This window comes from Rhinatrema bivittatum, chromosome 6 (assembly GCF_901001135.1).
Source record: "Rhinatrema bivittatum chromosome 6, aRhiBiv1.1, whole genome shotgun sequence".
Classification (NCBI taxonomy): Eukaryota; Metazoa; Chordata; class Amphibia; order Gymnophiona; family Rhinatrematidae; genus Rhinatrema; species Rhinatrema bivittatum.
In genome coordinates this window covers 318,869,440-318,895,995 of record NC_042620.1, presented here as the reverse complement: position 1 = coordinate 318,895,995, position 26,556 = coordinate 318,869,440, and the positions used below count along the sequence as shown (strand labels likewise).

General features: G+C 47.9%; 1 protein-coding gene across 2 annotated transcripts in view; it reads right to left on the bottom strand.

Moving 5' to 3' along the window:
* Positions 1 to 26,556, bottom strand: part of LAS1L (LAS1 like, ribosome biogenesis factor) — a 145,787-nt gene continuing 119,231 nt past the window's right edge. For both annotated transcript variants that reach the window (XM_029607559.1, XM_029607558.1), the window contains one exon: positions 1 to 453. In XM_029607559.1, the coding sequence (XP_029463419.1) occupies positions 440 to 453 (14 nt within the window). In that variant the 3' untranslated portion in view covers positions 1 to 439. The remainder of the gene's footprint in view (positions 454 to 26,556) is intronic.

Genomic DNA, 26,556 nt, shown 5'->3' with positions numbered 1-26,556 from the left:
TCCATTATCTGTCATATTCTGTTTAATGATTCACATTTTAAGTTTAGTGTAAAATAATGTGCTCAGATTCATCATTATAACAAGATATCAGGAACAGAGGTACCACTTTGCTCCAGTACCAGTAGAACAATTAAACCAAAATTTAAGACAGATTGAGGAACATGTATGGGAACAGAACACAGTTACAGGCAGGCAGGAATATAACATAAAAAAAAAGCTAAACTGCAGACAAATAAGTTGATGGTTAGGCACCAGTCCCAGATTTCACAGCAGATAAGCACACTCTATCCCAGCAACTAAAATCACTTCAGATCCTCCTCCTGCACGGCTGTCTCGTGTCTCAGCAGTTGATTCTGGGCTTGTCAGAAAAGCTGAAGTCCAGCTTTGAGGCGCTGAAGGTCACTCTGGCTCCACCGCAGTCCATCTACTGGTGGGCAGTTTAATTCAGAAGCACTGTTTAAATAGAAAAGAAACAAAAAAAAACAAAACAGGTGAGGAAAAGATATCAGGGATTTATTTTCTGGTTCAAAGCCTAAGATTGGATGGGACTTATGTGGTCTTGAAACACCTTTTCTCACAGGACAAGCAGGATGGTAGTCCTCACATGTGGGTGACATCATCAGGATGGAGCCCAATCACGGAAAACGTTTGTCAAAGTTTCTAGAACTTTGACTGGCATCACTGAGCATGATCGCATGGCACCAACCCTGCATCTAGCAGGGGTCCCCCTTCAGTCTCTTTTTTTTTTTTTTTCCCCCCCACACCGCAGTAGCCTCGCGGATTCTGGAGCTCTGTGAGTTTACCTCACAAAATTTCCTCATGGAATTCAAACTTTAAAATTAACAAATTTTTCCCTATCCCGGGGTCCCCCATCGACCACCGACAGTTGTCAACAATGGTAAGTTTGTTCCCATTGCTTTCTGTTCGGTTCCCGGCGTTTTTTTTCCTCAACGGTAACAGACAGTCACCGACCCCCTGGCCGTTTTTCTTTCAAATATCATGGCTACGGGGTTCCGCAAGTGCCCGCACGACGTGTGCGTTCTGTGCCTTGGACCAGTTCATGACGTGCAACAGTGTACAAGCTGTTCACAAATGACTCCAAAAGGCCACAGGGCTCATTTGGAAAAGATGGAGATACCTTAAAAAGGAGTTCCATCAACTTCGAACAAACAGTCATCGAGTTAAAATCCTCTGGCTTCGAAGACTGTCGCCACCGAAGCCTAAGTGGCAAAAATCCACTGATGATGTTCCTTCACCTTCCTCTTCCCGGTCCAAAGCAGTGACATCATCTTCCTCGATGCCTGAAAAACAACAGACCAACCATCGAGAGAAGCATAGACACCATCATCGACTAAGTGTCTCCTCCGATGCCAGAACCGGAAGGCCATCGACAGAGCCACGACCCAAAAGTCCCGAGGAGACGAGGCCCCATCCCCGTCTGGACTTGGGACACTGGGGCGTTCCCCACCGATATCGGTGCCAGGATCTGGAACTCCACTGCGACAGGTGGAACCACTGGCTACGCCATCAGAGCCTCCACCCCCGCCCGCTGTGTCTCCCATGCCAGCTTCTCGGGCGGAATTGGACAGGATCGTCCAAGAGGCGGTGCTTCAAGCTTTACGAGGGTTCCAGTCTCCACCGGCACAGACCCCCATACCGGTGCCCGATCCAATGCCGATGATGCTGGTTCCACTTCTGGATAGACTGGACTCGTTAATCAGTGCTCTTCCTTCAACGCCGCTTCCAGCATTGCCACCGGCCCCTGTGAAGCCACCGACTCCAATACCATTATCTTCGGATGAGGAACCGGATCAGCCGATACCTGAACCAACACTGGGGTCATAAGGTTCCGCACACAGCTCACTATCCTTCGAAAACATCAATGCCATCGACGCCTTCACCATCTTCGATGCCACCTCTGGATCTGGCTGGATTGGGACCTATGCATCAACCTCAAGGTCCTGGAGGTGCTGGTGACCTATTCTATAATCCATGGGGAGATGATACTACAGACTGATGATTCAGAAGATCTTCCCTCAGAGCCTTCTCCCCCAGATGAACATCGTTGCTCCCCACCTGAAGATTTGACATTTGCAAACTTTATAAAGGAAATGTCTGAGACAATTCCTTTTAATTTGCAAACAGAAGAGGATGCCAGGCATAAAATGCTTGAAGTGCTACAATTTGCAGATGCACCTAAGGAAGTCATGGCAGTCTCAGTTCATGAAGTGCTGCTGGACTTACTCCATCGTAACTGGGAACATCCTGGCTCAGTTCCTCCGGTAAATAGGAAAGCTGATGCCATATATCTGGTACAATCAGCCCTTGGATTCCAAAAGACACAACTACCCCACCAGTCTGTAGTTGTGGAGTCGGCCCAGAAAAAGTCCAGATCTCATTCCTCAGCACCTCCAGGTAAGGAACAAAAATCATTAGACGCCTTCAGATGAAAAGTCTTTCATGGATCAAAGCTTATAGCACTCATCGCAACATATCAATTATATATGACTCAATGCTCCAGAAACCTCTGGAAGAGGGTACAGGAGTATTCCAAATCTCTACCGGAAGAATACCAGGAAGGACTTACCAACATACTCATCAAAAGCGTAGATGCTGGCAAGCATGAAATAAGAGCGGTTTATGATATTTTTGACACCGCCTCCAGGGTTTCCGCAGCAGGAATAAGTGCACAGCATTGGGCATGGCTTAAGTCCTCTGACTTACGACAAGAGGTCCAAGACAGATTAGCAGACCTCCCATATACCGGTAACAACTTATTTGGCACTAAATTCCAGGAAACAGTTGCACAATTAAAAGACCACTACGACACACTACGTCAGTTGTCTACTCTTCCTGCGGATTATCCATCCACCACAAAAAGGTCTTTCAGGCAAGATCCTCGATGGTTCACATATAAACCCAGAAGGTATTATCCACCTCAATCTTGTCCGCGACAATCTAAACCTCCACAAAGAGACCAGACTCGTCAAACTAGAACACCAAAAACACAGCCAGCCCCAGACAGGCCCAGCTTTGGGGTTTTGACTCTCTTCTGGAGAGCTCTTCCTTCCCATGTCACTCCAGTGGGAGGCTGCTTGTGCCTTTTCTCCACTCTGTGGCACACTATCACAACAGATCAGTGGGTACTAACTGTAATAAAACAAGGATACCATCTCAACTTTCTCACTATTCCACCGAATGGGTTATCCCATCCTCTCACAAACCAAAGCATTCACTCCCCACTCCTCGAAGCGGAGCTCTTGACCCTTCTGCAATCCAATGCTGTAGAACCAGTATCTAGACAGTAGTGGGGTCAAGGGTTCTACTCTAGTTACTTCCTGATCCCAAAAAAAAATCAGGCGGCATTAGTCCAATTTTGGACTTACGTGCCCTAAACAAATATCTCAAAAAAGAGAAGTTCAGAATAGTAACCTTGGGTACCATGTTTCCACTGATTCAAAAGAAAGATTGGCTCTGCTCTCTAGACCTGCAAGAGGCTTATGCACACATCGCGATATATCCTCCTCATCGCAAATATCTCAGATTCACAGTAGGTCAACTCCATTTTCAGTACCGTGTACTACCATCCGGGCTCTCATTAGCCCCACGGGTTTTTACAAAATGCCTAGCAGTTGTAGCAGCCCATTTAAGGAAAAACAATGTTCACGTCTATCCATACCTGGACAATTGGCTTATCAGGGCTCAGACTCAAAAGGGAGTATTTCAGTCACTCCGTTACACAATTAGTCTGCTCCAATCATTGGGGTTTCTAATCAACTACTCCAAGTGAAATATGACTCCATCTCAAACAATATCATTCATAGGAGCAGATCTCGACACTATCCAGGCAAAAGTGTTTCTCCCTCAGAGCAGGGCACCCGCATTGTCCATTATAGCAAAATCAGTACGATCTCGCCAAACCATTACGCCTCATCACCTTACTGGGTCACAGGGCGTCCACAGTTCATGTGACCCCCATGGCTCGCTTGGCCATGAGTGTGTCACAATGGACTTTAAAATCCCAGTGGTCTCAGTCAAGTCAAAAGATGTCTCACATTATCCACGTCACCAACCAACTTCGGCTCTCCCTGGATTGGTGGATACAGGAGTCCAATCTCCTTATAGGACTACCTTTCCAACCTCCACCATCCCAAATCATATTAATACAGATGCATCCACCCTAGGGTGGGAAGCTCATGTCAACAACCTCCAAACCCAGGGTATTTGGAACAAGGCGGAGTTAAAGCATCAGATAAACTTTCTGGAGTTACGGGCAATTAGATATGCCCTTTTCGCCTTTCAGGATTGTCTCTCAAAGTAATCCTGATCCAAATGGACAATCAGGCAGCAATTTGGTATCTGAACAAACAAGGGGGTACAGGCTCTTATCTACTATGCCAAGAGGCAGCACAGATCTGGGCCTGGGCTCTCTCCCATTCCATGCTACTGAGAGTGACTTATCTGGCAGGCGTGGACAATGTGATGGCGGACAATCTGTCGAGATTTTCATCCCCACGCGTGGTCCCTGAACCCCACGGTAGCAGAATGCATTTTTCTCCAGTGGGGCTCTCCACACATAGTCCTCTTTATGTCGATATACAACCACAAAGCAGCCAACTTCTACTCTCTACACTGCAGTCACAATGCACCCCCCACGTGATGCCTTTGCCCACTTGTGGTCAATGGGTCTCCTCTATGTTTACCCTCCACTTCCACTCATCAGCAAGACTCTCGTGAAGTTATGGCAGGACAGGGGCACAATGATCCTCATAGCCCCTCACTGGCCACGTCAAGTCTGGTTTCTCATCCTCCAAGACTTATCGGTCCAACCATGATTCGCCTGGGCAGGGACCCAATGCTAATAATGCAGAACAACAGTCTACTCCGTCATCCCAACCTCCATTCACTGTCCCTGACAGCTTGAATGTTGAAAGGTTGATTCTGCAATCTTTAAACCTTTCAGACTGTGTTTCCCAAGTCCTTGTAGCTTCATGAAAACCTTCTACCAGAAGATCGTATCGTGCAAAATGGAAAAGATTTTCATCATGGTGCACCATGAAGGAAATAGACCCGTTTTCCTGTCCTATAGACATCCTGGCATCTATCAGAGTCGGGATTACAGTCTTCCTCCATTCAAGTACACATTAGTATGGTGGTATCAACAATACCACCATATCAGCACAACCACTGGTGGCTCGCTTCATGAGAGGTTTGCTATACCTAAAACCTCCACTCTGCCCTCCAGTCCCTTTATGGGAGCTTAATGTAGTTCGAGCACGACTTATGAAACCTCCCTCTGAGCCCTTACATACCTGCGAGCTTCGCCATCTCACTTGGAAGGTGATCTCTCTCATAGCCATCACATTTGCTCGCAGAGTCAGTGAGTTACACACACTAGTAACATACCCACCTTATACTAGGTCCTTCATGAATGCGTAATACTTCGTACTCACCCTAAATTTCTGCGAAAAGTAGTCTCGGAATTCCATTTAAATCAATCTATAACTCTTCCTATCTTCTTTCCAAGACCTCATTCTCAACCAGGAGAATAAGCTCTGCACTCCTTGGACTGTAAGCGCACCGTTTACCTAGATCACACTTCACCTCACAGAAAGTCCACCCAACTCTTTGTCTCTTTCGATACAACAAAATTGGGTTCTCCGGTAGGCAAACTACCCACCTGGCTAGCAGACTGCATTTCTTTTTGTTATCGTCAAGCAGGAATTCCACTCCAAGAACAAGTGAAGGCATACTCCATAAGAGCAATAGCAACGTCAGTGGCACATCTCCATTCTGTTCCTCTTGCTGACATCTGTAGAGCTGCCACACACAGCTCTCTCCATACTTTTGCATCTCGTTACTGCCTAGTTAAGGCTGGTACTCAGGATTCCATCTTTGGCCAATCGGTTCTGCGAAACCAGTTTCCTATTTAAATACCCAACTTCCTTCCTGCAACCCAGGGAGATGATCAGGCTGCCCTACTACCCGAAACTACCACAGTTGTTGTGCCTGTTGCACGTTGTTGTGCCTGTTGCACGTTGCTAGGTGTTTTGGCTTCATTATACTCAGGCATCCTGTAGCTTGCTAATCACCCACATGTGAGGACTACCATCTTGCTTGCCCTGTGAGAAAGCAGAGTTGCTTACTTGTAACCGGTGTTCTCACAGGACATTAGGATGTTAGTCCTCATGAAACCCACCCATGACCCCACTGCGTTGGGTTCGCTTAAGTTTTATTTTCTGCTCGTACTTTATTACAAATGAGATTGAAGGGGGACCCCTGCTGGATGCAGGGTTGGTGCCATGCTGAGCATGCTCAGTGGTGCCAGTCAAAGTTCTAGAAACTTTGCCAAATGTTTTCCGTCCTTGGGCTCCATCCTGATGTCACCCACATGTGAGGACTAACATCCTGCTGTCCTGTGAGAACACCTGTTACAGGTAAGCAACTCTGCTTTTCGTTGGTTCAATATGAAACAGCAGAGCCTACATCTGTTCCAGTTGCTCTGGAACCAGGCTGATGACCAGTAATACTATACCAACGCTGCTTGTAATTCATGTTTTGGGAACAAAAACTTACCATGTATACTCAAATTACCGTATTTTTCGGCGTATAAGACGAGTTTTTAACCCCCTGAAAAGTCGGGGGTCGTCTTATATGCCGGGTGTCATAATTAATTTATAAGCTCTCCCTGTCTCCAAGACTATCAGAGCGGTAGCGTATCCCTCTGGCCCGCCCTTGTATCCTATTACCGGCAAAGTTATTAGATTCCTTTTTCAGAATGAAAGGTTGTATCTTTTGGTAATAAAATAAATTAGATAATCCTTTTCCTTACCTTCCATCAGAAAGTTCTTTCAGTATATATAGAAATGCCCCCCCCCCCTTATTCGTTTCTCCGAAAGGTTTTGTAGCAGCAGGTAGAGAACGTTTCGGGGAGGGGGAGGCAAGTCCTGCCCCCACCCCTCCCACCCCATGGCCCAGACACTCACCTGATATTCCACACCCCACCCTCCCATTTTTCCTTCCTTTTGACTCCATTCCAGCCCTTCCCTCGCGCTCCCCATCCGCCTTCCCTCTAGGCACGTCAGCGTGTATTTTCCAGTTCTCCCTCTCTCCGATTGGTGGGAAGCGCGGTTGGGCCCGGGCAGGTGGGGCGCCAGAGAGTAGTTGGGGTTGCGCTCTGTCAGTAACACATGCCTGGGTAGAGCCGTGGCGGACGCAGCAGCGGCAGTGGTAGAGGCGGCAAGGGCCTCCGGTCTGGGCTGCGAACTCCAGCCGTCGCCTTTTCCTCGTAGCGCACACGCTCTCTCCCTCCCGCCATCGCCTTTTCCCCGGGTTATCTGCGGAGGCCCGGGCAGGGACTATAAAGCGAAGTCACAGCGGCGGCAGCAGCCGGAGCTCCAGCGGCAAAGTTCACTGCGATTTGCGGCTGCGGGCACCTTCCTGCCTCTCAGATCTCACACATGTGCGTCTGTGCTGCTTCACTGCAGTCCTCAGAAGCGAGATCTGAGAGGCAGAGGAGGTACCGGTAATAGGATACAAGGGCGGGCCAGAGGGATGCGTTACCGCTCTGATAGTCTTGGAGACCGGGAGGGCTGGGCAGGCAGGGAGAGCTGACCAATCCAAGCAGGATTTGTATACAACAACCAGTCAAGAAGGGTAGTCTTATACGGCGAGTATATCCCAAACTCTATATTTTAACTGGAAAAGTTGGGGGTTGTCTTATACGCCGGAAAATACGGTACTTGACATATTAGAGCAGAAAATTAATTTATAATGAAGACTCCCAGAAAACAACTTTTAGAGAAGCAATCATTTTGACAAGTTTGTAAGCTGCTTATCATGTGCCAGATCAGACTCCTGTTTAATACATAGCAGCAGGGAGAATATAAGATACAGGTCCAGCAGCTCCCAACTGTACTTTGGGTTTCCAACTCACTCAGAACTTTTATTCATGGGTACCTGGGGCTTTTCCTTCATGTTAATACCTCACCCACTATCACTACCACATTTTTTTATATTTATCTACTGCGGGGTACAATACAATATATACAATCTTAAAACAGAACATTAACTAAAGCATAAAAAATATTCAATGAATATAAAGAGATTTCTCATCATAATTGTCACTGAAAAGATAAGTTTTCAACATAATCTTGAATGCTTTTGTACAACATACAAGACGCATTTCGTGAGGAACAGAATTTCAGTGTACTGGAACAGCTACAGAAAATGTTCTCTTGTGTTACTGCGAGCCGAGCATGGCAGACGGAAGGCACATCTAGGAGTACTCTGAGAAGATCGCAATGGATTGTAAAAATGTAATAAAGCATTTGCCATGGGAAGGAACCAAAGGCCACCAATTTACCGTATTTTTCGCTCCATAAGACCCACTTTTTTCCCCCCCCAAAGTGAGGGGAAAATGTCTGTGCGTCTTAAGGAGCGAATATAAAAAAAAAATTAAAAGTCTAACAAAACCCCCGCCCCCTCCTGACCCCCCCCCCCCCCGACCTTCCAAATTAATTTACTATAACCCCCCACCCTCCTGACCCCCCCCAAGTCCTGCCATAAGTCCCTGGTGGTCCAGCGGGGGTCCGGGAGTGATCTCCTGGACTTGGGCAGTCGGCTGCCAGCAATCAAAATGGCGCCGATGGCCCTTTGCCTTTACTATGTCACTGGGGTTGACCAATGCCAGCAGTAGCCCCTGTGACATTGTAAGGGCAAAGGGCCGTCGGTGCCATTTTGATTGCTGGCAGCCGACAGCCCAAGTTCATGAGATCGCTCCCGGACCCCCGCTGGACCACCAGGGACTTTGGCAGGTCTTGGGGGGTCAGGGGGGTTGTTGTAAATTAATTTGGAAGATCTTGGGGAGGGGTCAGGGGGGTGGGGGGGTTGTATTTAATTAATTTGGCAGGTCTTGGGGGGGGTCAGGAGGGTGGGGTGTTATTAATTAAATTTAAAGGGTTAGGATTGGTTGGGGGTTTTTTTTGGGGGGGGAGGGGGGGGTTCCCACAGAATTAGAAAGACAAAAGATTTCTGATCTGGGGAATGGACTGAAATGGCCCTCCCCAGACCCGAAAACAAAATGGGGAGAAAAAAAAATGTTATGCACTCCCCTAATTTGCTCCATAAGACGCACAGATGCCCGGGGACAGAGCCGGTTTAGCACAAATTTTTTTTTTTTTTTTTAAATTTTCCCCCTCTGAATCCTAGGTGCGTCTTATGGAGCAAAAAATATGGTATATACTAGCATCAAAATTTTATAAGAGATTATACATGCAATCCGTAGCCAATGTAAATTTTTCAAGACTGGGGGGAAATGGTCCTTGAGAGATAGAGCAAAGATTACCCTTGCTGCAGCATTTTGTAACTTCTGTAAAGCCTTCAAGGCTGATTTGGGTAGGCCGATATATAAGCAGGACCCAACAAGACTCAGCAGCAGGAAGAAGGAGCTTCAGATTACAAATCACACAGTTTATATAAGAAAATTATTCCTTACCTGCTAATTTTCGTTCCTGTAGTACTTAGGATCAGTCCAGACCGTGGGTTATGTCCCCCGTCCAGCAGATGGAGTCAGAGCAAACTTCCAGGGGTGCTGACATATAAGCCTGTGCACCCCCTAGGGATCCTCAGTATCGAGAATATCAAAGCCCAGAGCCAGAAATACTGGACAGGAAAGTAGGATGGATCAAGCACCAAACAAATTGTAACCACAGAACACAAATAACCAATGCAACTTGCAATGCGAACTGTGAAAGAACGAAGTAACAAACACAAACATCAGGATGTAGAAATATGAGAGACAGAGGGTAAAAAACGTACACGAGCAGGCGTCTGACCAGCACTTAGCAACCCCGGGCGGGCGTCTGGACTGATCCTAAGTACTACAGGAACGAAAATTAGCAGGTAAGGAATAATTTTCTTTTCCCTGTACGTACTAGGATCAGTCCAGACCGTGGGATGTACCAAAGCTTCCCTAAACCGGGTGGGTCCCTGAAGACCCTGCTTGAAGAACCCTGTCTCCAAAGGAACCCGAATCACCTACCGGTAGTTGCAACCGGTAATGCTTCGAGAAGGTATGCAGCGACTTCCATGTCGCCGCGCGACAGATTTCCTGAATGGGAACGTGTTGAGACTCTGCCCGGGACGTGGCCAGAGCACGCAACGAATGAGCCCGGACACCCTCCGGGGGCGCCTTCCCGGCACCGATGTAGGCCGAGGAAACCGCATCCTTGAGCCAGCGTGCGATAGTCGTCTTAGACGCTTGCCGTCCTTTCTTATTGCCGGACCAAAGCACAAAGAGATGGTCGGAAGCCCGGAACTCATTGGTCACTTCCAAGTAGTGTAGCAGAGAGCGCTTCACATCGAGACGCCGGAGGGCCTGAGGCGCATCCGACGGGAAGGCCGGCAACTCCACCCACTGGTTCAAGTGGAAGGACGACACCACTTTAGGTAGGAAAGAAGGCACCGTACGAATAGAAACTCCCGAATCCGTGAAGCGTAGAAACGGTTCCCGGCACGAGAGCGCCTGAAGCTCGGAGATGCGTCTCGCCGAGGCTATGGCGACCAGGAACACCGTCTTAAGTGTGACATCTTTGAGGGAGGCCTGCCGCAGTGGTTCGTAGGGAGCCTGTCCAAGGAGGCGGAGAACCAGGTTGAGATTCCAGGAGGGATAGGGATGCCGCACCGGCGGCCGCAGGTGTTTGACTCCCTTGAGGAAGCGCGAGACGTCCGGATGAGACGAAAGGTCAGGATGCCCCGTGGTACGAGCCAGAGAAGCTAGAGCCGAGACTTGCACACGCAGGGAGTTGTAGGAAAGGCCCTTCTCCAAGCCCTCCTGAAGAAAGGCTAGGACCTGACGGAGCGAAGGTGTGGTCGCGGATGCTCCGTGCCCGGCACACCAGATCTCAAACACCTTCCAGACCCGTACATAGGCGACTGAAGTGGAGGTCTTACGTGCCTTAAGCAGCGTGTCTACCACGGTTACCGTGTATCCTTTGCGCAGGAGACTCTGCCTCTCAAAAGCCAAGCCGCGAGACAAAAGTGTTCCGCCTGGTCCGAAAATACCGGACCCTGATGGAGCAGTCGCGGAAGGTGTGACAATCGCAGGGGTCCGTCCACTACCAAGTTGAGTAGATCCGCAAACCACGGACGCCGCGGCCACTCTGGCGCCACCAGGATGACCTGTCCTGGATGATCTTCGATCTTCCGCACCACCTTGCCCACCAGAGGCCACGGAGGAAAGACGTACAGCCGAAGACGAGGGGGCCAAGGTAGAACCAGGGCGTCCACTCCTTCCGCCCCGTGGTCCCTTCTGCGACTGTAGAACCGCGGGGCCTTTGTATTGCACGCCGTCGCCATGAGATCCATGGCGGGCGTTCCCCAGCGCCGAGTGATGAGCGACATTGCCTCGTCGGAGAGAGCCCATTCCCCTGGGTCCAGCGTCTGCCGACTCAGGTAGTCTGCCTGAATATTGTCCACGCCTGCGATGTGGGAGGCCGCTAGACGGTCGAGGAACTGCTCCGCCCAGGCCATGAGACGGGCCGCTTCGACGGCCACACCCGGGCTCTTGGTGCCTCCCTGACGGTTGATGTAGGCTACTGTGGTCGCATTGTCCGAGAGAACGTGGACCGCCCGCTGTCGGATGAGGGGCAGGAATTGAATGAGAGCCAACCGGACTGCCCTGGTCTCCAGGCGGTTGATCGACCAGGTCTTCTGTTCCTGTGTCCACTGCCCCTGGGCCGAGCTTCGGAGACACACGGCCCCCCAGCCGGTCAAACTGGCATCGGTAGTGACCACGATCCACTCCGGCGACTCCAGGGGGCACCCCTGTGCCAAGTTCCTGGGGTCCAGCCACCAACGAAGGCTGAGTCTGGCCGCCGGCGGAAGGGGTAGTATCGCCTGATAGTCCTGCGAGACCGGTTTCCACCGCAAGAGTAGCGCCATCTGCAGGGGCCTCAGGTGTGCAAAGGCCCACGGCACTAGGTTGATGGCGAAAGCCATTGATCCCAGGATCTGCAGATAATCCCTCGCTGTTGGAACCGGGAGAGCGGCAAAGTTGCAAATTTGCTCTCTGAGCGTCTGGGCCTTGTCCGGCCGCAAGAAGACCTTGCCTTGAGCAGTGTCGAAGCGCGCGCCCAGGAAGTCCAACTGCTGCGACGGAAGGAGACTGCTCTTGCCGAAGTTGACTACCCAGCCGAGAGACTGAAGAAAGCCGACCACCCTGTCGACTGCTTGCTGCCCTTGAGAGAAGGTCTTCGCTCGGATGAGCCAGTCGTCCAGGTATGGATGTACTAAAATCCCCTCTCTTCGGAGCGCGGCCGCCACAACCACCATTATCTTGGTGAACGTCCTGGGCGCCGTTGCCAACCCGAAAGGGAGGGCCTGGAACTGGAAGTGTTGATCCAGTATCTTGAAGCGGAGGAGCCGGTGATGGACCGGGTGGATCGGAATGTGTAAGTAAGCCTCCGTCAGATCCAGGGAGGCCAGAAACTCTCCCTGATGAACCGCCGCGATGACGGACCGAAGAGTTTCCATACGGAACCGGGGTATCCGGAGGGCCTTGTTGACTTCCTTGAGGTCTAAGATGGGACGAAAGGATCCATCTTTCTTGGGCACCACGAAGTAAATGGAATAATGACCCGAGCCCACTTCTCCGGAGGGGACGGGTGAGATGGCCCCCAGGGCTAGGAGACGGTGCAGTGTGCTTTGTACTCCCACACGCTTGTGACTTGCTCCGCAGGGTGAGAAGACGAATCTTTCTTTGGGGGGATACCGCAAATCCAAAGCGTAGCCTCGCCTTAGAATGTCTAGGACCCATTGGTCCTTGGTGATGTTGGCCCACTCCCCGTAAAACCAGGCTAGTCGTCCTCCGATTCTCGGGAGGGGGGAGTGAGCCGGCCTGACATCATTGGGTAGACTTGCCGGAGGAGCCCGGAGCCGAGGAGTCCCTGGGTGGTCTGCGGCCCCGAAAGGACCGAGTCCATGACTGAGACCTGTTCGAGGGATTTCTCGGCCCCTGAGACCTGGGACCCCGAAATCGCCGTTGAGAGCGGGACCGATTCCTGGAGAAGGAAGTAGACGGACGATACGACCGCTGGCGGTCCTCGGGCAACCTGTGTACGGAATTTTCCCCCAGGGATTTGATGATCTGGTCAAGATCCTCACCAAAGAGGAACCTACCCTTGAAAGGTAGAGACCCTAGGCTGGATTTGGACGAAGCGTCCGCCGCCCAATTACGAAGCCACAGCAGGCGCCTGGCGGAAACAGCCGAAATCATGGTCCTTGCCAGGACTCGTAGTAAATCGTGGAGGGCATCAGCCCCGTAGGCAATGACGGCCTCCAGCCGGTCCGCTTGCGCCGCTTCTTCCGGTGGTAGTTGCTGTGAAGTCAGTAGCTGCTGCACCCACCGAAGCCCGGCTCGCTGGGTAAGGGAGCCACAGATAGCAGCACGGACCCCCAGCGCCGAGACCTCGAAAATCTTTTTGAGGCAGACTTCCAGCTTTCTGTCCTGTACATCCCGGAGGGCCGTTCCCCCCTGTCACGGGAATTGTGGTCCTCTTAGTGACGGCAGAGACTGCCGAGTCGACCTTGGGTACCTTAAGCAGATCCAAGAAGTCGCCGGGAAGAGGGTAGAGTTTGTCCATCGCTCTGCCCACTCTGAGAGAGGCCTCCGGCGTGTCCCACTCCCGCACCAAGAGATGGAGGAACGACTCATGAATCGGGAACGTTCGCGCCAGAGGACGTAAGCCCGCCAGGACCGGGTCCCCTTTTGAGCTAGCGGAGGCTACGGAGGGGGCTGGGGGCCCCGGCGGTTCGACGGGCGGATCGAGATCCAATTCCTGGAGGACGTGTGGGATGAGGTCCGACAGCTCCTCCTTACGGAAGATCCGGAGCACCCATGGGTCGTCACACTCCAGGTGAGCTGCCAGGAGCGAGTCATCGTCAGCCGTGGAGGCCGGATCGTTCCCAGGGTCCTGCGTGGGATCCACTCCGCTGGGTGGGAGAGCCAGGAGCGTCTTATGGCCACTCCCAGATGGCGCTGGGTTGGGCCCCCCCCCCCCCATCAGTCGGGGAATCTTCGCGGGCGTGGGGTTCGCTGGAGCACCCCCTGGGGATCCCCCCGCCGGCTGCAGGCTTTGGAGGTACGCCTGGTGCATCAAAAGGACAAAGTCCGCCGTAAACCCCCCTGCCGGTGGAGGGACTGCGAGCGAGAGGTCCGTGGAGGGGCCCGCAGCGATGGAGGGGGACGATGGCGCTGGTATCGGCCTGAAACACGGTGAAAAACCATGTGTGGACTCCTCCGCCTCTGAATCAGCCGCGCTTTCCAGCTCTAAGATGGCCGCCGCTCCCGCCAAAGAAGGGGGCGGGGCCTTTCCCCTGGAGCCGCGGCGATCGGAGTTGGACGGCGAAGAAGTCGGGGAAGCCGATCCGGTCTCTCCCCCGGGGAGGCCAACCCCGGAGGGCCCGTCTCGCGATCCGCCCTGCCCCGGGTCGGGGCCGGGAGACCCCTTAAAGCGCTGCATGGCGCGCGGCCGGAGCGAAGAGTCCCCTCAGCGACCGCCCCTAGGCCGGAGCTGAGCACTGCGCGCCGCGGAGGGAGCGAGCTCGTCCGCCCAGGCTCAACCAGGCACCCTCCCCGCAGGAGCAGCAGGGGAATGAGACTTCCCTGCTGCCGCGGCCCCGGGGAATGAAACGTCGCGGGGCCGAGGGGAAGAGAGTGCGAATCGCGGCGCGCCGGAGGGGAGAGGCTGGCCCCACCAGCATCCACCTAAGCCGTCCGACGGCGACCCTGTAAAGAAAATTTCACAAAAACTCACCGCCGGAAGGGAGGAGAAGAGGGAGAAACAGGTAGGCAAGAAAACATACCCAGTCCCGCTGGCAAGCTGACTAGGACAGGGAGGCCCGGGCAGGGCTCCAGGCTCCCTGAAGTGAGAGGAAAAATTTCCCTTTTTTTTTTTTTTTTTCTATTTAATAAATTTAGCAGCCCAGGTCCGCTTGATCCAGTCAAAGAAGAAATAGGAGAGAGTAAGAAATGTAGCAAAAGCCACACACTGGGGAAGCAAAGGTTCCCCCACTCACATCTGCTGGAGTCAGAGAGATACTGAGGATCCCTAGGGGGTGCACAGGCTTATATGTCAGCACCCCTGGAAGTTTGCTCTGACTCCATCTGCTGGACGGGGGACATAACCCACGGTCTGGACTGATCCTAGTACGTACAGGGAAAAACCAGATTTCACCACAGATTTAATTCTTTGCAGCAGATACTATTTGTAAACTGGAGTTATCAATGAACATGGACTGCAGAGTTGTCAAAAGGTTACCTCGCTGTAGAAACAATACCTCTGTTTTGGCTATATTTAAGAATAACTTGTTATGAGTCAGCCACTGCCTGATGGTCGACACACAACAATATGGGCAGTTTTACTGTAGCATCCCAGGATGCATCAGCATATAACATTTCTATAAGCGCTATTTGATGCACACAGCGCTGTATAAAAACATATGGGTTCCCGTTCAGTAGAAATTACAATATACAGGACAAGACAGACTTGGGTAACTGCATTTATTAAGAAAATGGTTAATTAATGAAGCTATAAGCAGGTCAATCAGAGGTTAAGATTTAAAAGCAGCCTCAAAAAGATAGGATTTTAGAAGGGATTTAAATGAGGCAAGACAAGTAGCATGATGTGCCAAACTCAGGAAGTCTCTTCCAAACACATGGTACAGATAGGTGGAAACCCAGAGCTGGCAATAGAGGAGAAGGGCATAGCTAGGAGTGACTTGTCTGATGAGCGGAGTGCACAAGGAGGGGGTGTAGACAAAGATAAGATAAGAGAAGAGGTAGGGAGGAGCTGCAGAGTGAAGGCTCTTGTAGGTGAGTAAGAGGAGCTTGAACTGTTTGCAGGAACAGATAGGGAACCAATGTAGTGACTTGAGAAAAGGGGGTTACACATGGATGTAGCGACTTTGGTGGAAGATAAGTCGTACAGATGTATTTTGCATAGACTGCAGTGAAGAGAGAGTTCACTGGGAGACCAGTGAGGAGTCGTTTGGAGTAGTCTAAGTGGGAGGTGATGAGAGAGTGGATAAATGTTCTGGTAGTGTGTTCACAAAGGGAGGGAGGGATTTTGGTGATGTTATAAAGCAAAGGCACATTTTAGCAGTGTTTTGGATATGCGTAGAAAAAGAGAGCAAGGAGAGGAGGTTGACCCCAAAGTTATGGGCTGAGGGGACTGGGAGGATTACAGTATTATCCAGAGAAATAGAGAAAAGAGGAAGAAGGGAAGTGGACTTGGGGGGGGGGGGGGGGGCGGTGGACAGATAAGGAGCTCAGTCTTGGCCATGTTGAGTTTACGGTAGTGGAGGGGCATCCAGGCAGCAATGTCAATGGAGAGGCATCCAGGCAGCAATGTCAGACAAGCAGGATGAGATCTGGGACTGCATTCATGATGCCATTTCTGATGTAGAGAGGTAAATGTGAGAATCATCAGCATAAAGATGGTACTGAAGGCCATATGAGGAAATCAGAGCACCAACGGAACTGATATACAGAGAGAAGAGAAAAGGGCCCAGGACAGAACCCAGGCACAATAATTGTTAGTGGGATGGCAGTAGAGGAGGATTCACCAGAGGAAACATTAAATGTGATGGGAGAGGTAAGGAGAACCAGGCCAGGGCAGATTCAAAATCCAAGTGAGGACAGAGTATCAGAGTAGGTTGTGATCAAAGTGTCAAAAGCAACAGGTAAATCAAGGAGGATAAGGACTGAGTAAAGGCCTTTGGTTTTAGCCATAAAAAGGTTATTGAAGACTTTGGCAAAGGCTGATTCGGTGGAATGTAAAGGGCAAAATCCAGAATGGAGTAGATCAAGAATGGCTTGAGATGAAAAAATCAAGACAGAAGCAGTGAATAGTACATTCAAGTAATTTGGAAGCCAAAGGGATGGGGAGATGGAACGATATTTGGCAGGATAAGTAGGGTCCAATGAAGGTTTTTTTGAGAATTAGTGTGATCACAGTATGTTTGAAGGCAGCAGGAACAGTAACAGTGGAGAGTGATAGATGGAAGGGATGACTACAGTGGAGACAGAGCTGAGGAACTGGGTGGGAATGGGGTCAGAAAAAACAAGTAGTGAGTTTGGAAGAGGAAAGAAGATGGGCAGTTCCTCCATTGTGATTTCAGAAAAGGATGACCGAGTGGTAGAGGTCAGGGGAAGGGTAGAGGAAATAAGTGGGAAAGAGGGAGCAGAGGTGACCTGGTTAAGAACTCAAGACTAATTTTGTGAATCTTGTCATGGAAGTAGCCAGCCATGGTTTGGGCAGAGTGTGAAAGGGGAGAGGGGAGCAAAGGAAGTTTGAAGAGAGAACTGAGTGTGGCAAAGAGATGGCAAGGGTTAGAAGCAAGAGTTTGTCAGATGGACATAATAGTCTTGCTTGGCAAGTACAATAGCAGACTGGAAGGAGGACAGCATGATGTGGCAAGAAGAATGATCATACAACTCCAATACTGAGCCAGTGCCACTGGTTACCAGTCATTAAATTTAAGACCTTAATTCTTGTTTTTAAGGCTTGAAATGGCAACGGTCCTTATTTAACTAATCAACTTGATCTTTATGAACCTACACATGTTCTTCGGTCAATGAACAGTAAGCAGTTGCATGTTCCTACCTACAAATATATTCAACTGGTTGCAACTCAAGCATTTTCTATAATAGGCCCTGTTGCTCAGAATGAATTGCCAATACAACTTTGCCTCCTTTCCAATATTAAATGTTTCAGAAACAATTGAAGGCTTTACTATTTCGGGAGGCCTTTAGCAACCTGACACTTAGAACCGAGCCTATAATTAATGGTTAATAAATGTTTTAATAAATAGAAAAATCTGAGGCTAGAGAGGAGAGAAGAATGAGGAGGAATCCCGGCCCAATTAAGCTTTACCTTGCTGATTACCTGGCTGGTTGTGGTGCCCCGCAGCTGAGGACAACCCTGCTTCCTGCCTCGTTTTCGTCGCGCCGCTGACATCAAGGGGAGGGACCGGTAGGATCAAAACCGGACCCCGTGCGGCGCGCAAATGATGCCGGCCCGCGGCTTTGCCTGGATATAACGAGGTTATCTTCTGACCTCAGCAAGAATTCTTGATGAAAGACTTGTAAGTAAAAAAATGTACATTCCCTCTCTTGGCCTCCAATCCGTAAGTCATTGGATTTGTAAACCAACAGAGTAAAACATAAAGAAGAGAGAATATTGACTTTTTACTTGTTATGCCTCATACAAAGCGGAAGGTCCGTATAAGGGAGGCTGTGTCGTCGTCGTCTCCCTTACTTGGACCAACCCAACCTCAGATTTCCTCATTCTTTATGACTGCAACAAATACATTGCCGGAGGAAAGTGCCATTGTAGATACGGATTTAGAGTGAGAATCCGTTTCTCAGGCCGAAGCCATCTCTGAGCCCCGGTGCTCCCAGTACTCCATCCCCTCCAATAGCGTTAAAGGATAACAATGGAGACTTACTATCTCCTGATTTAAATGTAGTATCTAATGTAGAAACGGGAATGGGGAACTTTGCTGCAGGGGGTGGTGAGGAGGATAAGTCTGAAATGAAAATAATTATACCTACTAGAACATCTGAAGTAACCATGGACATTCTCTGGACTGCAATTAAGTCTCTTGAGATAGCTATAATAAAGTTAACCAATACTCATACAGAACCTCAACAAAAAGTATTAGATTTAGAAAAAAATGTTGTTACTCATAATAGTAAATTGGAAGTACAAGAAGAACGTTTGGTTAAGGTGGAAACTATTCAAAAAAATTTGGTTAAGACAGATGTCGAATTTGAAAAAATTAGAATATATGAAGAATAATTTTAGATACTCCAATTTAAGAATATTAAATTTTCCATTCCAAAAAATTATTTCCCCAAAAGAAATGTTTAAGGAATATTTATTACAAGTTTTGAAAATGCCAGACCAGGCTATTCCGGCCTTGGCAAAAATGTATTATATTCCTAAAAAACTATCTACAGGAGACATGCAACCAGAGCAGTCCATGAATATATCAGAAGCCCTAGAAACAACTATTGGAACAGAGATATTGTTAAAAGAAACTGTTTCATTTACGTTTCCGTCAGAAAGAGACACAGTGTTACGTTTATTCTTATGTAACAGATCACAGAAATATCATGGACAACAGATTTGGATGTACCCAGATTTATCAAGGGTAACCCAATTAAGGAGACAAGAATTTCTTAGATTAAAAATTTATACTCTGGCATGGGGGGGGGGGGCTTAAATTTTCCTACGATATCCATGTAAGTGTGAAATATGGTATAAAGATCACAAATATGTCTTTTATGAGGTTGCAGCATTACAGGCATTTCTAGATATACACCCCCTAAATGCTGCAAATGTTTGAGAGCAAAAAGTATAGATTTGTTGTATCTCTGATTTCTTAAAAAAAAAAAAAGAAGTGTGATAAACACTATTAATTACCTTATATCGCTCAATTGAATATTCCAATATCTTACGGTTTTCCTGAAGAATTAGTGATATATTGACTATAAGAGCAAATTTGATATTAGTATGTAGGTAAATATTACTGTATGACCATATTTCAGTATATGTATACATTTTGCTGTTATTAGTGAAAATTTAAAATAAAGAATTGAAAAAAAAAATAGAAAAATCTGAAATGTACGAAGTCTGCATGGGCATGGGAATTTAGCCAGAAATGTTCTGCAGATTAGAGACAGGAACACAGGAATCAAATTCTAGGGGTGATCCAAGGCTGGGGTTTGTCGTGCCTTACAGGATGGATAAATGGAGGGGCAAGAGTGTCTAAAGAAGGGGAGAGTGAAGTGCTATAAGAAGAAACTGTTTCATCAGCTGACTCCGACACTCATCCAAGCACACTTGCAGGGAACCACAGATCACGACTGCCACTGGAATTAGATAAACGTGAACGCTGGATCGTACTTTACAGTGGCTGGAATCCTTCCACTCAGGTGCTAGGAATAAAGATATGCTGGTCATAGCAACGAGCCCCAGAACAGCCTATGACAGGGACTCGGCCTGGCATCATTCAATTCACCCAACACAGTGTGGGGAATAATCCTGTCAGAAACAGACAGCTTTCATTAATACTAGAATCAGAACTTTCCTGACTGGTATACAGGAGGAAGTGTGGTTTGGCTGAGTAATTAGGCACAAACAGGTCATACAGGAAATATTGAGCAAGTTTCTTTTAAAGGCTAGGCCGGGTCAGATGCTGGACATTTTGCTGCAGTAATCCTGCCATGGTGAATCCCACGTAATACAATGCCAGACAAGTTGAAATCCAACAAACTGCTATTAAATCATTTCTGAGCCCCTGTTCTATACTACGCAGAGTCTGGAGGTGGGATGACAGGACAATCCCCATTTTCTTCAAAATGTATTTTACATCAGTTTTAAATGAACAGTCAAATAACTGTGAACAGGTTATTTTTCGGCTATAAACCGGCAAACTCATTTGGTGAAGGAAGGTAAAACGAGAGCTCTGTGTAGCGCCATGAACTTGAGAGAAACTGTTTTCGCTGCAAGGGCAAAACTCTTGCACTTCTCAAGTTTCCTTGGAACTAATAGCTTGCTGGTCCGGCATCCTGCATGCAGGCACTGACAGAGAACGTCGTTCCTGGTACCCAGCACAAGCAAGCATTCCCAGGTCTAACTAGATCTCACTAAATAAACGCAGGAGAGCACAGGAAAAGTCCCTGCACAATGCACATCTACAGTGCTAATACAGAGCAGAGCATTGCAGGCACCTCTCTCTAACGGGGCTGCACGGCTGGACCTGCAGGTGGTGGATCACAGCTCTTACACACAAAAGCTAGCGTTTCAAGTCAATGCAGGAGATCTTTGTTACCCTTCTGGCAGGCACGATTTTAGTTAGGACTGCCAACAAGCTCTGTATCATGAAGGCCAGCCAGCCTTGGTTCTAGCGCATTACATTTTCCAATATGTGACTCCCATTTATACCGCTGACAAGCCTTTCTCTGGGCGCCCTGCCACGCCAGGATTACCAGGCTCCCTCCGACAGGGAGCCCTGTGCCCCTACTTGGAACTCTGTTCTATATGATTTCTACTTCTCAGCATTTTCTGCCTAACAAGAAGAATCATCCTTCAAAAGGCCCAGTTCCACACTAGTCAGGAAAACTGAACTATCACTTGGAATTCAGCTTCTAGCTACAGAAACAAAAATCACTTCTATATTGATTAAAGGTGGCCCTGCTCTACATCACTTCAAGATGTTGTACACCCCCTCCCTCTTCCTACCCAAGGCTTTAGTAACCACAGCAATTCACCACTGGGGCTTATCTGGTCTTCCTGTAGTTACAGCTCCCCTTTTAACTTACATAAAAACAGCAGCAGAAAAGGACCAAACGATCCACCCAGTCTGCCCAGCAAGCTTATGCCAGTATCTGCTGCACTGTGCGGGTTACCCCAATGCTCATCAGCTTCCCAGGCTGTAAACGTCAGGGCCCTCGGATGCTGTCTAAATCCAATTTTCCCTAACCCTTGTGGTGGAAGCAAAGAACAATGATGGGGCTGCATCAGAAAGTATCAGGCTTTATGATTAAGGGTAGTAAAAACAGCATTAGCAAGTTACCTCCATGTTTATTTGTTCCTCAAATCGTAAAAGTCAAGGCCCTCATTGGTTGCTATCTAAATCCAATTCCCCTTTTCCCTCTGCTGTTGAATCAGAGAGCAATGATGTTGCATTAACAGTATCAAGGCTAATTGGTTAAGGGTAGCAACTGCCACACCAGCAAGTTACCCCCAGTTACCCCCAATGTACTCTTTTCTTCATTCCCATCCTCTAGCCTTTAGGGATCCATAGTGTTTATCCCATGCCCCTTTGAATTTCTTCATGGTTTTTATCTTCACCACCTCCTCCGGAAGGGCATTCCAGGCATTCACTACCCTCTCTGTGAAGAAATATTTCCTGACGTTGGTTCTGAGTCATCCTCCCTGGAGTTTCATTTCATGACCTCTAGTTCTATTGATTTCTTTCCAACAGAAAAGGTTTGACAATTGTGTATCATTAAAACCTTTTAGGTATCTGAAGGTCTGTATCATATCTCTCCTGCACTTCCTCGTCTCTCCTCATAAGTCTTCCAATGCTGACCCCTCACCATTTTGGTCACCCTTCTCTGGACCGCCTCTATCCTGTCTTTATCCTTTTTGAGATATGGGCACCAGTACTGAATGCAGTACTCCAGGTGAGGCCTCACCAAGGACCTGTACAAGGGGATTATATCTTCTTTTTTTCTTACTGGTTATTCCTCTCTTTGCAGCTCAGGCTTTAGCTATCGCCTTATCACATTGCTTCGCCGCCTTCAGATCACCAGACACTATCACATCATGGTCCTTCTCCTAGTCCGTGCACATTAGTCTTTCACCATCCATCACATACAGCTCTTTTGGATTGTCACATCCCAGATGCATGACTCTGCACTTCTTGGCACTGAATCCCAGCTGCCAAATCTTCGACCACTCTTCAAGCTTTCTTAAATCACTTTTCATTCTCTCTACTCCTTCAGGTGTGTTCACTCTGTTGCAGATCTTAGTATCATTGGCAAATAGACAAACTTTACCTTGTATCCCTTTCACCAGGTCGCTCACAAAGATATTGAACAGAATCGATCCAAAACCTATCCCTGTGGCACTCCACTTAACACCGTTCTTTCTTCAGAGTAGGTTCAATTTACCACGCTGTCTCCTGTCAGTCAACCAGTTTGTAATCCACGCTACTCCCTTGGCACCCACTCCCAACTTTCTCATTTTGTTTGTGAGTTTCCTATGTGGGGCAAGTAAATCACATCCAGCGTTCTTCCCTGATCCAATTCTCTAGTCACCCAATCAAAAAAAAAAAAAAAAATCAGATTTGTCTAACTAAATTACTTCTTAGTTTAAAGCAGTAACATTTCTTTAATGATATACTGCTCTCTTTCCACGTATAGCCCTTCATATGCACCATCGCATTTGTAAGTTCAAAAACCAAATGACATATCCACCTTCTCTGCTTAAACTCTTATTGCACATATTCTGTCCCACAGCTACGCTCACACACAGACACAGCTCCAAGTATAAGAGAATCACAAGGCTCCCAATTCTGTATCAGATCAAACAAATTCCAGCATTCCCCAGGTAACTGAACACCCCCCTCCAAACAGACCCTTGGGGTAAACTCTGCTCTGTGACTCCTTTGCTTTCTTAATGCCAACAGAAGCAATTGTGAGATTACCCGAGAAATGATCGCAAATGTGTTTCGCACACAAAAACAAAAACAAAATCCCAAATATCGGAAGGTGATAAGCTTTTTACTGGACTAACTTAGTACATTTCTTAACTAGCTTTCTGGGGCTAGCACTCCCTTCCTTAGGGCAGAACAAACAATGATTCAAAGTGAATGAATAAAATGCCACCTAAGAATCAGGGACTTGGTTTGGTTTTTCAAAAGAACTTGTCATGTGAACATATTTTTGCCTGCTAAATTTCTCTCATTCCAAACTTTGCTGGTCTGTGTGGTTCCCATTAGTGTGGGAATAGCATTTTGTTAGCTCTGAAATGCTGTGTGAATGAGGGGAGAATCCCATGCTGGGACAGGAGAGGACAGAACATGACTGGGTTACTTCAAACTGGTTCTCTCTAAGCATCAGAGGGAGCAGGAGATTTTCTCTCTCCACAGCAATCTGATGGATGCTCACAATGAAAACTGTTTCTCCAGTGATCTCCCCACTATGGTTAAGGATTTTGGAGACTGCACTGTAATCCAAAATAAGGAGACATGAACCTTTCATGATGCCTGATTCTCTTTTTTGCATATGATTATCTATTAACCAATGGCAGGGCAGCTTTTAAAATGTTCAATGACATTACAATGTCCAGAAGGGGATAAAGGTCTAGCAACAGCAACCGGCAAGAAATGCAGGACATGCAAAGCATGGATGTGATCTTCCCAGCAGGACATGGATACACAAAGCATTGATGGAAACAGATCAAGCCTATAACAGACCACTGAGCTAAGCGGAATACAATACATAATTACATTTCATAGCAATACTTACAAAACATTAAAATTATTATTAACTATTGCGACTAAAATAATCAGACAAGACCCACTTAACTGATATGAGAAAAAGCCTTTAATCATTTCCAAAAGTCTTCCGGATCTAGAGAATATAACGACTCAGGTAACGCGTAAGACCCATTATCGAGAATGCCTGCTGTCTTGTTTCACTTAAATAGGCTAAACAGATGGCGGTTTAAAACTGAGTTTTCTTTAACAGACTTGTCACAAGATGTCTGTAAGAAGATATCCCTTTCTTAGGGTAAGGTAAATACTGCTCATGAGTAATCATCTCTGAGGCATTCATACGATCTGGCTTGTTTCCTACTACTCAACTATGAGGAACTACAGCCAGAGATAGTCTAGGTGATTTATCCAGGAAGACAGCTGCTTCCCCCACGTCGCAGAGCAGCACTTCCCCTTTCACTTCCAGCAAGCCCTCTCCAGAACCCAAATTAATGACGTTGTCCTTGAATTTATTGCACACTCAGAAGCAGGATCAACCATTCTCAAAAATGCAGTTGCTTGGTATTAGTTGTATGTTGATTTTGAAAAGTCAGACTCTAAAATGAATTTCCTGGCTATCAGCTGTTTGCTCTCAGGTCAGACTTGGCAGGATGACTTTACCATGGCTCTCCCAGCATCCCCTAAAGCCACAACCTGTAGCTACCTTGCAGAAAAGCTCTTAGAACTCAGACGCAGATTCCAACGGTGGGGGACCTTTTAACCTGTTATCGCTACTGCACTGCATTGCATACAATAGTAAGGCAAGAATAGAATTGGTCTTACCACTATGAAACAGGCTGCAGCTGAGGATAAGCTGGAAAAAGTGGTTTTGAGATCTGTACAACACGTTTATACACCTGCTCAAGTCAACTGGGTTGCTCAGCTTTCACACTTCTAGTCCTAAAATGCAGCCACCAGCAAAATCCCCATGCTAACATTGTCTCTTGCCAAACATGCATTCCCTGAGCTATTCAATTAACAAGAGCTCTGGCTACAGAGAAAGGTTTGGGTTTAATCCATGCCCAGATGATTGAGTCGCACAGAATGAATATTATACACCCTGAACGTTTCTTCAGTCTATATTTAAAAACTGTGCTGCAACTGCTTCCTTACACATCTTCCAGAATTCCCAAATTCTACAATACTTTTTAAGTTATAAAATCACGTGATGGGATGTTAGGAGCAGGACGTGTTTCTGTCGTACTCCAGAGCCCCTCACTCTCCTCATTTTTAGTTTTCACTTTGGCCCCCTCAGTTTAGCAGACATATTGAACAATATTTTTCGGCGTGGTAAGCCTGCAGTGAAGCTAATCTGGTGAGTGTTCGGGCGAGCAATGTCGTCAAAACCGCAGCGCAAAGAGAGAAAAGTCAAGCCTTGGATGGGAAAATGGCGAGGGTTGCAAGCAGTCTCCCCTCTCCAAAGAAGCGAGATTTAGCCGTGGCAGTAATGGCAATACTGGAAAATAAATTTGAAAAGATATACAATAAATCTGATGAAATGCACTCTTTACTCACTGACACGACGAAACAGTTGAGAGAGGTGGAGACATGCGCATCAGGGGTAGAAGCACAGATGGACACTGGAAACCGTCCAGGATCAGCACTCCTTGAAGTGGGAGGATTTAAAGAATTGATCTTGGAGAAACAACCTCCAATTCATAGGGATTCCAGACAGCATGGTAGATAATGAGCTAACCAAGAGGTTAGCAGAGTGGCTACCACATGCATTTAATCTGCAATCTGGAGGAGTTTCTGGCAGAGATGTGCCCGGCCTCGAAGCAGCTGGAGGTGAGGCTGCTAGCCCCGATGATGATTCTGACTCCTCCCCCTTTGTGACATCATAGGGGGGAGGCACTGAGGCTCTAAAAACCAGCCCAGCATTTGAAATTTCTGAGGAGTTTTGAAAGAGGATTTCTTTCTGGCAGAGACTGTTACCTGGGAGAGGTGTGCCCGGCCCCGAAGCAGCTGGAGGTGAGACTGCTAGCCCCGATGACGATTCTGACTCCTCCCCCTTTGTGACATCATAGGGGGGGAGGCGCTGAGGCTTATAAAAATCGGCCTAATTGTGGCACAAGGTCGCCGCCGGCGCACTGCCTAAGCCGCGCGGCTTAGTTCGGCTTTGTTCAGCTTTGGCAGTCTTTGGTTGGATTTTATGCTGTTTCTGTAAGTACAAGGTTTTCGCTTACTCCTCCTAAGGATTCAAAACTTTTTTTTTTCCCCCTCACAATTTTGAGTGATAAGTGGGGTCTGTGTTTGTAAATTTTGATTTCAATGCCTCATTCTGTTCGTAAAAGAAGGGCAAAGGAGAGGGAGGAACCTGCTTCTACCCCCGGATCCCTAATAAAAGGTCCCATGGACACTTATGTTCAGTGTACTTTGAGATCGGATGTGGTGCAGGTGGAAGATGCCCTTAGAGATAATATCGGGGGCTCTCCACCAGAC